A 12,354-nucleotide genomic window follows, 5' to 3' on the forward strand; every position below is an offset into this window, starting at 1 on the left:
TGCTGTACATTACATCCCCATGACTAATTGATTTTATAAAAGGAAATTTGTACCTCTTATTCCCCTTCACCAAGCTTATTGTTTCTTAATATCATGCAACTTCGCTATACATTCAATTATCTCAAGTATTGGATCGAAATCACTAGTTAAAACAGCCACATCAAACAATAGTCCCACAGCAACAATCCTTTTAAGCAGTTATTTACCAAATACTCAGTATAAAAGAGACATGGCCTATTATAGAAAGACAAGCCCTGCTAAAAGTCCTTTGGGGCAACTCGTTAATTGCAACTACAGGCACACATTATGAAGAATCATCCTTATCCTTACTGAGCTGTTTTACAGACAGGCGAGATGAGTAGGGCCAACATTTTTTCCATAGGAGGACATCTCCAAATTTTTGAGTAGGTACCAGTAAAAGATGATCAGCAGAGGGGAAACACTTCATACCTTCTAAACATTGCTCTGTAATAGTGATGATCTTCAACTGTATCAAAAGAGTTATAAAATAAACTTTATGGGTTAGAGAAAACTAAGGAAGCTTTAAAGTTTATTGCCCTAGCCATAATGAGATGTACCTTTTCCATCTCTCCCTCAACATAAGAACTCATTTAGCCAATGTAAATCAGTTGTTTTTACTGACTTTTATCTTAAAAGACATATTCAGAATGTTATAGAAATGTCCTTATTTATTACTATATTATATATAAAATAATAATGATATTTGTGCATATATATGTGTTTTTGTGCATGTACATCCTCTCTAAAACAGTCAGAATGTTAGAGAGAGAGGAACCTTAGAACTTACTATATTTTTTCCTTATCCTCTTAGAGATAATATGAATAAAGCCAAGAAGGACTAACAACTTGACTGTGGTCCCTCAATTAATGATCATCATTCTGCTTAACAAACATCATTACCATTGAAAATTATACTGACTCCAGGATCAGCTTAAGTGAGATCTAATTCTCACAATTCCACCTTTGTAGGTTTCTGAATTAACACTATATGCCATCTATATTCCTCAGCTGCATATAAATTTTATGATAAAATATATATCATATACTATCTGGAAGGAAATCTTTGCTCATCACTGTTTGTCATAGATCCTATCCACTGGCTCCTCACATGGTCCGTGCCAGTCCTTTTGGGATTAGCAGCTGCTATGAACAAACACATAGCAGTAAGGCTGAGTAACTTGGCACACTTTAAATAGATCAAGTTTGGTTTTAATTTAAAGAATAATTTGATTCAGTAATGTTATTTAAACAATTGTAAAACCTCTCACAAAAACTCACATGTAGTAAATGATCAAAGCTGTGGTTATTTAAGTTTTTATTTGCTAAAAATGTCAAGATAATATTTTTAGCAAAAATTTCCATTCCATTCTTAGCTATAACTTCGGAGGAAGGGAGTCAGTTAAAATTTCAGTTTCTATCACTTTGCCAGAAATAAGCATATTTGGTAACCATTTGGAATACTTTTGCCTTTTAGCTTCAAATCAATCAGGATTTAAGGTAGGGAGCATCAATCACTATTATTAAAACAAATTGGATCAGACAAAAAAGCCCTTGCTCTCTGTAGTATCATATTATTTTGCTATTATAATTTATAAATAAAATTAAATGTGTAAAGTAATCAGAACAGTGGAGATAGCACTATTATTTTCATATTTTTAATATTTAACTATACTCTTTATAAGGCGATGAGAACTTCTATTTTTCATAAGAGAGAATATATTATTTTCCTATTTTTCCTACTGCTGTTGTTATAAATCGCCACAATTCTAGTAGCTTAAAATGAACATAAATTAACTATTTTACTCTTCTGGAGGTCAGAGGTCTGAAATGGGTCTCACTGTTCTACAATAAAGCTTGTTGGCAGCGCTGCCTTCCTTTCTGGAGGCTCTCAGGGAGAATCCATTTCCTTGCTTTTTCCAGCTTCTAGAGACTGCCCACATTCTTTGGCTCAAGGCCCTCTTCCATCTTTGAAGCCAGTAACAACCAGCTGAGTGCTTCTCACATCACTTCACTCTGACTCTCCGTTCTCCCTCTTTTACTTAAAAAAAAAAGCTTGTGATCACACTAGGCCCACCCAAACAATTCAGGATAATGTCCCCATCAGATGATTAGCAAACATTAATTTCATCTGCAACATTAATATCTCCTTGCCATGTAACCCAACATAGTCACAGGTTCTGGGATTTAGAACAGGGACGTATTTAGGGGGCCATCATTCTGTGTACCACAAAGGATTAAACAATATTGGTAGTAAAAATGAAAACAAAAATGTTAGTGCTTTTAAAAGTTATATATACATGTAATTTTTTAAAAGCACTGAAGTGTTCACAAGAGAATTACAGAGCCAAAAATCCAAGGGAAAATGCAAACTCACAGAGTATGATAACTAGCTTTGGGCTGAGGACATCTGTGTTCTATCAAATGTGACTTAGTTTTTGACATCCTCACCTGTGTGAAGGGGAAAACGAATGAAAATCTGGGAACCATGCAGGGAATCTAGCAGAACCCCTTCCCCCACCCCCCGCACACACATACATTCATTAATCTGTCTACCATGTTAACATCAGGCTACTAGATCCTATCTACCATGTTAACATCAGGCTACTAGAGATAAAGTTGCTTATGACCTGAGCAGAGGTGGGGAAAAAATGTTCCCCCAAAGTTGCAATCACAAGCCAACATTTGTTCAAATTGCAGCCAAGTTTATATCACTTAGGTGGACCAAATAACTTGTATGTTCGAACCTCCAGCTGCCTGGCCAAAGCAAACACACATTCCCTCTGGAGGAATTTACCCTCATTTTAGGCCTTAATGAATTACTAAACATAATATTTAAAGTCAGTGACCAACAAATAATAAAAATAATCAAGTTCATGAGAAAACAAAGCATCTTGATTGAGAAGAAACACAAATAGTAGAAAGTTGAAACTGATTTGTTAAAATTATCATATGTAATATATATATATTCTAAAATAACTCCTTTTGTCATATTTAAAGAAACACAATATATATTTGAAAAATTTTGCAAGAAATAAGAAACTATAAAGGAATTTTTTAAAGAAAACAAAGTTTCTGGTAATAAAAAAATTTAATGAAATGTGTAAACTAAATGAATGGGTTTAACATCAGATTTTAGTGTCAGATTAGACACATGTGAAGAGAAGATTCATGCACTGTTAGGGAAATTTTATCCAAATAAAGCTCTGGGAGGAAAATAAACAGATAAAAATATTAAAAACCAGAAAGAGAGAGAAAGAGAGAGAGAGAGAACTTAAGAGACATGGAAGATAAAGTGAGAAGGTCTAACAAACATTTAATCAGAGTTCCAAAAGGAAAGAAAGAGAGAATTGGGTAGAAGCACTATTTGAAAAGTAAAAGGCTGAGGATTTTCCAGGACTGATATAAAACACTCTCTCATGGCTGCAAGAAACCAGATGAATCCCAAGCATGATAAATAAAAAGAAAGCTAAGCCTAGATACATCACAGTAAAACTACAAAACGTTAAAGACAAAAAGGAAATATTTAAAGTTGCCAGGGTAGGGGAAGAATAAAAGGCAGGTTTCCTTCAAAAGAGTTCACTACGAGCCAACACTCATTGAAGGAAATTCTAAAGAATGAACTTTGTCAGAAGAAAAGTGATCTGAAATAGGTCAGAAATGCAGAAAGAATACAGAAAAGGAGACTGTAAATATGTAGAAATGTCTATATGAACATTCGCTACTATGTAACATAACCACAATCAATGTCTTCTGGAGCTAAAAAATAAAAAAAATTAGGTGGACAGAGAAAACTTTTCTATGATTTGCCATCTTTCATGGCAATATAAGTGTATTTCTCACTGATCCCCTGTATTAATAGGCTTAATAAAAATAAATTCTCCCTCTTTGACTTTCTATTAATGATATTCCAGACATAGTGCTAAATAATTTAGTTACTACACATAGTCCTGTGAGATAACTATAATTAAACTTTTTTGCACATGAGAAAACAAGACAGTAAGTTTCTATAGTAGTCAAATATTCTAAAACTAGTAAGCATTTTAGCCCAGATATATCTTGCTTTTGTCAGAAAAGGTCTCAGAAACCTTACATGTTGTGAACAACGAGGCTTCCTGAAAAGGACAAGTAATTTTCATTAGCACATGTGCTGAGATAGAGAGTTAAAGGATTTAAGGTTCTGGTAAACACAAAGTTGATGCAATAAAGCAACCACTTTATGAACTCAAAAACAAAGGAGGAAGAAAAGGAGAAGCAACATAACGTTATAGTAATATAATAATATAATTCATAGTCAGAAATTTATTTTGTTCAGTAACTGAGAAAAGTAGGCAAAAAAATAAAACCTGGTAAATATGTTTGCTTAACATTTATAAATGCTGATTTTATATATCTAACTCTAAAATTAAAAAATGAAAACAACATAGTACTTTAAATCAAATTTTATCCTTCAAAGATTTAACAAAATTCTCCTCACATCTAGATTAAATGGTTTGTTTTTTTTTTTTTCAGTTCATTGGAACATCATCTAATTAATTTTTCCTAGGTTTATTTTTCAAATTTTACTTATGATATATCAAATAACAAATATAAAAATTTATCAAGTGTGGTAGGTCAGGTAATGACCCCTTAAAGCTATGCACACCCTAATCCCTGGAACCTGTGAGTACATTACCTTATATGCCAAAAGGGATTGTGCAGATGTAATTAAGGTTATAAACCTGAAGATAGGAAGATCATTTTGAATTACCAGGTGGACCAAACCTAATCACATGAGCCTTTAAAAACACGGACATTTCTTTGGCTAGAGGCAAAAAGATAGAAAAAGATGTGGCAGAAGAGGAAATCAGAGAGATTCCAACCATCAGAAGAATTTGATATGTCATTGCTTGTTCTGAGATGATATGTCATTTGATATGTCATTGCTTTCTGGGATTAGAGAGTGTGCTCTTGGAAATAACAGCAGCCCCTCACTGACAGCCAGTGAGGAAATGGGAAAATCAGTCCTATGACCACAAGGTTCTGGGTTTTGTGAACCACTTGAAGGACCTTAGAGTAAATTTTTCCTAGAGCCTCCTAAAAAGAACTCAACAAACTGACACCTTGATTTTACCCTTGTGAAACTTAGATCAGAGAAACCAGCTTAGCCAACCCAGACTTTTGACACACAGAGCTATGAAATAATAAATCTGTGTTGTTTTAAGCCACTAAATTTGTGGCGTTTGTTATGGCAGCAATATAAAACTAATATATGAAGCAAATCTTTCAAAATATAATTGAAGTAAAAATGAAGAGAAAAGCAAAATGTGGATATTCCAGGCATATTTGACTCTGAGTTATTTAGCAAGTGACACAAATAGGAAAATAAGATCTAGTTACAAAATTAATAGACATCGATGTACATAAGAAAGATATGAGTCCATCAAGTTGCATAACTATACTTGCTACTGAGATCAGATAAAAAGTCTCCTTTATAAAGAGGACCATAATGAACAATGTCCTCAACCATAACCATAGAATAAATAGAGTAAAAAGATCATCACATCATTTTTCATAAATTTCTTAATTGTAGGTCAATTTCACAATATCAAGCAGTTTAGTAAATGTCAAAAAACCCAAGACCTCTCTAGTCTCTGAAACTTCAATTATCTAGAAAAACAATTTCTAAATGATGTTCCAGAAGCATTAATCTTGAGAGATATTATAAGAAGTAACATTGTCCAATAGAAGAACATCATGCATGTTACCAATACCAGGGAAGGACCCCAACACCATGGAGGATAGCAAAGATCATCACAATGCCACCCACCAGGAATAAAGGTCCAAACACTGCTGTCCATTGTATCTTGACATAGGAGTCTCCCAAGGAAAGCACAACACATTCAAGCCCTGAATGGAACAATGCTTTTACTCACAAAGAGAAGAGACAGAGCAAGATTATCTCCAATAGTGTACTTCAGATCCCCCATGGTTAGTGGATCCTCTTGACAGTCAAAGTAGGGCAACTGGCTTAGCACACTCTTCTCACGCTATAGCAGAAGGACCTTTGCTTCTCCCTGGAGTCTGAAATTTTGAAAGCTGAGGGTGTACCTGAGGGGCACAGACACATATGCTTAAGTAGCACAAAGGAGTACTCGCTGAGTCTGAAATAGAGAAAGATATTCCCACTCAAAGTGATAAGTCTGAAATAGAGAAAGATATTCCCACTCAAAGTGATAAGGCTGTGTGGATTCTATTTGTCTTGATAAAGAAATATTCCAGGCTCAAGATTCATTGTTATGTGGCCCAATCAGGATCTAAAAGCTGGGCATAAGATTTTAGCCTTTCCCAGCAAATAAGATAAAAATAAAAAAGTGTCATTAGTGAGATAACTAGGTAAAGGGGAATTCAATAAACATTTGTTTTATAAGACATGTTGAAGCCTTTAATAGGCTAATGTGCATATTTACCCTTCAACTTTGTTAGCAATTTTTAGCTGAATATCCAAGAAGAGCAGTTTCAAAGTAGATTTCTGTATAAATGAATAAATCGGCCCACTCTACAGGTTTATTGACTATGTGTCGCTTAAATTATTTTATTATTTTGGACACTATGTATATGGCATAATTCACTGGATGTCAATGGTATTCCAATTTCCTGGTAGTAAATCAAAATACCCTTCATATAAAGAGAATTTTTAGTTTTTTGCTTTCTATAACTGGCAGGATGGACACTAGGAAAATGAAATGCATCCACATATGGCATTGTTATTAAACTGCAAGTATTTCAAAAAAACAAAAACAAAAACAAAAAAACCTCGTTTACAACTGTTTTCCTCTGCCAGTCAAGTGAGTCTTCCTTGTGACTCTGACTCTCAAAATAGTAATTTGACTTTCATTTTAGTAAATTTTGTGTCATTGTTTAACATGAATTAAAGTCTAATATATTGAGGATCAATATTAACTTGAATGTTTGTCCTTTAAGATTATTTTTTATTAGAACTGTAGCAATGTAACATATATAAGGTATGAAGTTATGATCCTGAAAAGTAGTCAATTCCATAATCCCAAGACACTGTTAAAGCTTATTTAACCAACCATAACCTGATCATTGTCAGGTGTCTAGGTGAAACCAGAGACTTCTATTTAGTGTTGAGACATAAAAATAAATGCAGACTAGAATAAATCATAATAAAGTAATCCAGTTTTTCATTATTAAGTCAGGAGTGGGGATAAACAAAGAGGTTCAAATCCTACTCAAGTTATTGGGTACAATATCATCTTGTAATATGAGAACTTTCCTAAATCATTGGTTGGTCTAAACTTTCTTACCATTTTAAACACCTGTTAAATCCTCTTATAAACTTGATTGGAGTGAACATGAACACATTATTATTAAAGCTGCTAACGGTACCATAAAATATCCCAGAAGACTTCAATTCATTCATTAATTCTCAAACACAAAGTCAGAAGTGATTTGATTAAAATATCTGGCATAGCAAGTAGTAGAAGAGAATTTGCTACCCAGTAAGACAATGCTAGTATTTAATGGACACCACCATTGAGTAATTTTCATTGGAAGGGATTCAGAAAGGATTTTATTCTTTATTATAGACAAATCAAAGAAATGATAAAGTCTTAAAATTGTACCTCGTTTTTTTTGTTTGTTTGTTTTGTTTTGTTTTAGGGAAATCATTGAATGCTAGTATAGAATTACCAGAGCAAGAAATGGGAGAGAATAAAATTCAGAGAAGGGAGTCTAACATTCACGACTCTTTTATCCTCACAGAATTTACCAAGTGGAAGAGGCTGGGGGAACAAAATCAAAGTCTGGGGTATTCTAAAAGAGTTACCCTGGTGAATCAACATTGAATTTGAGCTAGGGCCCCAAAGGGATGAATCTTAGTATTCAGGGAGTAAACCAAATTAGCCATATTTCATATACCCTTAAGCTTTGTTTTGAGTCATAGGTAGAAAATCTCCTTGCCTGAAGTTTAAACTAAGGTTCTCTGAATTGTTAGGGACTGTGGCAACGGTAATTTAAATCCCCTTTGGTGTGAAGTAACATTTTCCTAGGACTCAAGCTAATTTCTAAAATTAAACTTTAAACTTAATATCTTTCACATATTCAAAGATCACCAGAAACCTAAGGAGATAAGACTCCATGAGTGAGAAATGATAGACAACAGAACAGACTCATAGGCACTCAAAGATATTGGAATTATTTGACATAGATGATAGATGTATATCTTTACTATTTTAAGGATATGTATGTCAAGCTTTAGTTTGGGGGGCAGAAAATGTTAAAGTTATATAAAAAATATGAAAAAGAACTACCTAGATAGCATAGAAATGAAAAATACAAGAACAAAGTTAAAAATTCAGTGGTCTTGCTTTGGAGAAAATTAGACATAGATGAAGCAAAATCAAGTGAAGTAGAATGTAGATCTAAAAAAAAAATCCAGAATGAAACCCGGGAGATTGAGGGCAGAAGTGGAGTTGTGAGGTGAAAAAAGGAACTGTAAAAGGATACAATAATAAAGTGTTTAAATATGTTTAGAGTGTCAGAATGAGAAGATGGAGAATATGAGGCAGAAGCAGTATTTCAAAAAACTAAAGGTAAGAATTTCCCAAATTGATGAAATTCACCAATTTATAATTTCAAAAAACTCAAAGAATCTTAAGCAAGTAAATTAAAATAAATCTAAAACTAGATATATTCTTGTGAAACTGCAGAAAATCAAATGCAAAAACCCTCAAAGTAACTAGAGAGAAACTAAAACATAGTCACCTCTCTACATGAAAAATTTAGTATCTTGATTCTTTCTCAAGGCTTCTCATACTAGTTCCATAACCAATTAGAGATTTTGCTTCTAAATATTATAAATAAATTATGGTTAAGTTTATGAAAAGAAACAGAGGACTTAAAATCTCTCAACTCTCCATATTGCATTAAAAAGTTCACACTGCATTTTCATAATTGGAAAATAAAGGGGCATTAAAATTAAACTTAGAATTTACTTCCAAAATGGTTAGATTTTCAAAATAGCTCAACATTCTAGTTTTCCTTGTCTTTACTGGGAAATGAACTGACAACCATTACTAAATGAGATGATAGATGTCACAGAGTATTATATATGTCCTATTAAGTGTATGGATATAAATGAGCTTGAAAAAGCAATCTTCATAATGGCTAGATGGAGAACCAGAGGAGAGAAAGAGCAATTAGGGGGATCATTTTATGAACTATATAAGTGTCTAACCAATGTACCGTGTACTTGAAACTAATAATAAAATAAAATAAAATAAAAATCTTCATATTAAAAAAAAAACATAAAAATTTTCCCTTTCTGATTAGAAAAATCAAGTTAAGGAAACTACTGTGTTTAACATAATTGTCAAATATATGTTACATTTAGGTTATACAGCTAGGTTTTTAGTCTTTAAAAACAATTAAAATTTAAATGTTGGATGACTTGTATTTTAAATGAGAAGTTAAATGTTATGGTAATTATCTGAAATAGCAAATTATCTGAAACTCTCTTACTATAAATCCACTCACCCATTTAATTCAAGCCACTGTCCTGGAAAAAGAGAGAGAGGTAGAGACAACTCTTAAGATTCTTTGGTACAATTTTACAATTTTTTCTGCTGCAATTCTGAAATTTAAAAGCTCTGAAATCCAACTTTTTTTCTTTATTCATTTGGCTATAGAACCTAGTTGGAATTGACAGAAAGCTATTTCTAGATAATTTAGGGCAAATTTGCTATAATTTTTTTTGCTATAAAATCTGCTTCAAAAATATTTATTGTTGGAACAAGGGTGCTGCCACAGACACCCTAGGGGTGTTTCATAATACACAGTACATGCATCTTTTTAAAACTCTAAAATATACGAGATTCTAAACACATCTGGCACCAAAGTTTTCCGAATGGGATATATTCTTATACTGAGCAAAAGTGAAGATCTGTTGGTGGCACATGTTTATAAATACTTCATCACCTCCAAACAAGAACAGATATATTCAAAATTAAATTATAGGATGGCAGCTTTTGAGGGTTTTCTTTGGGGGTGGGGGACAGAGGCAATAGGAATATATAAAGAAAGGATTCTCATCTCTTCGGTTTACATTTGTAGATAAGACAATTTGCTTAAAGTTGCATTTAATCAGGCAAGATCTACACATTTTGAAAAGACATGTCACTGCTAACTTTAGAAGACAACATCCACCCAATAAAACTCAACTTTAAATTTTAACAGGAAGAAGAAAGACAGTGTCTTGAGATTTGTTTCAATTTTTTTTCCTGTAACTTGAATTCAAGGAGATTTCAAAAATATGGGTAGATGGGTTATTATTCTCAATAGACTAGTAAGTTTGCTATTTTTCTCTGCTTTAACCTTTGTAGCAGATCCACTTTTTACAGCCCAGTGGAACTTTAGGGACCTATTTAATATATTGTTTTGGTTTATCTAGAATTAAAAAGTCATTGAAAATTGAAATAAACTAAACAAAATAGCTTATATTTCTTTAAACAAAGATTCTAATTACTGCATGAAACTACTTCCTTGTTAAATGGAAATATAGGACTAATAAGAAAAATAAGATACCAAATTATATATCATTATCAGACATTATTTGAAAAATCAAATACACTTTATGTATCTTGATGGACGAATGGCAGATGTATGCCATACCAATTGGGAAGGAAATGAACCAAAAAGGGGTGAAGAAAATAAAATTACAAGTTACCTAGACTGATATGTTCTGATTCAAATATATTTTAATTTTTTTATGTATAAAGGAATCAGTAGATCATATATATACAACTGTGAAGACCATCTTGTGTGAGTAAAGAACAATTAAAGGACAGAAATTAGGCATACCTAATATTTAAATAAACATACTTAAAGCATAACACAGTCTTTGGAATAAGAATTCTTTTCAATTTCCATTATAAAAAGAAAATGAGCAAATGTATGAGTATGGAATGATCTTGTTATTAATAGTATAAATTAAAAGCAAGGTATATTTATTTATTGAATAATCTTTACAAACAGAGGCAATTTACCCTAAAAAAAAGCTCCAATAGTCAGAGACAAATTAATTCTGACTGCCCGAGTGTTTGTTTGTATATATGTATTGTTTTTTTGTTTTTGTTTTTTTGTTTTTTTTGGTTTTAATTCTTTGATATGAAAGAATTAGAGGAAAGCAGAGCGGAAAAAATAATGAGCATGGTAGTATTCCCGTTACCTTTCCTTCAAGGGAGATAAGAGAAAAACTGAGGAGAGAAGCAGCATGTACAATGTAAATATTTAATATGAAGATAGTGGGAGAGACACCTCTCTCAGAAAGGTAATCTTAATCAGCCAGTCTGGAATTTTCTGGTTAATACCAATGAGGTAATTTTTGACTTGGGTCCTCTCCATTCCATCCCACCCAACCCCGCAAGAAAGAAGAGGCAATCTGCACGATACAAACCCTTGCTATTCTCTTCCTCTCAAAATGAGATGTTCTGGTCTAAAAATAATCTTTTCTTTTGTAAATAGCTCTCCTGCCCCACTCTTCTCCCTATAAGAAGCTTCAGGATAGCACAACCCCTTAGAGCACTCTAGCTGCTAGATGGGATGCTGCTAATCCACAAATCACTTAATTAAGCCAATTGGATCTTCATTTTTACTCAGTTGAATTTCATTTTTAAAACTTTTGTTAAATAGTTGTGCTTATCTCGCAACCATATCTCACCTCTTGGCTACTGCTACCATAGGCCTCCTGCTCTGTGAAAGATAATATCAAGGGAATGAGATGATACATCACAGACTAGGAGAAAATATATGTAAAAGACATCCAGAAAAGTAAAAATTATGGAGACAGTAAAAAGACCAGTGATTGCTGGTGGTTAAGGGGAAGGGATAAATAAATAGGGAACAGAGGATATTTAGGGAGGTGAAAATATTCTGTATGATATTATAATGATGGATACGTGTCATTAAATATTTATCCAAACCCGTAGAATGTACATCAAGAGTGAAGCCTCATGTAAACTTAGGACTTTGGGTGATTATGCCCTGTCAATGTGGATTCGCCATTTCTAACTAGTGTACCACTCTGATGTGGAATGTTGATAATGAGGGAGGCTATGCATGTGTGATGACAGGAGGTGTATGAAAATCTCTGTACATTCTCAGTTTTGCTGTGAACATAAACTGCTTTTAAAAGATAGTCTTTAATTAAAAAAGAAATTACTCCTTGAGAAATGTATACTGGCTATATACAGTGGTCTTATGCAATAATGTTGAAATTTGATATCCAAACTAAAATGCATTATAAATTTGCAGTGCTACTTTTATTGCAAAGGT

The 12,354-nt window shown here is 32.9% G+C and overlaps 1 protein-coding gene across 2 annotated transcripts in view; it reads right to left on the minus strand.

Annotated features, from left to right (window-relative positions):
• AGMO (alkylglycerol monooxygenase) overlaps positions 1 to 12,354 on the minus strand; it is a 287,513-nt gene that overhangs the window by 78,573 nt on the left and 196,586 nt on the right. Inside the window, exon 13 of one of the 2 annotated variants that reach the window (XM_039862436.1) lies at positions 4,543 to 6,108. The exons of the other annotated variant lie outside the window; for it this stretch is intronic. Within the exon in view, the coding sequence (XP_039718370.1) occupies positions 6,043 to 6,108 (66 nt within the window). The 3' untranslated portion in view covers positions 4,543 to 6,042. Of the gene's footprint in view, positions 1 to 4,542; positions 6,109 to 12,354 lie in introns of those variants that run through there. 2 annotated transcript variants of the gene reach the window in all.

This window comes from Pteropus medius, unplaced genomic scaffold (genome assembly GCF_902729225.1).
Source record: "Pteropus medius unplaced genomic scaffold, Ma_sr-lr_union100, whole genome shotgun sequence".
NCBI lineage: Eukaryota > Metazoa > Chordata > Mammalia > Chiroptera > Pteropodidae > Pteropus > Pteropus medius.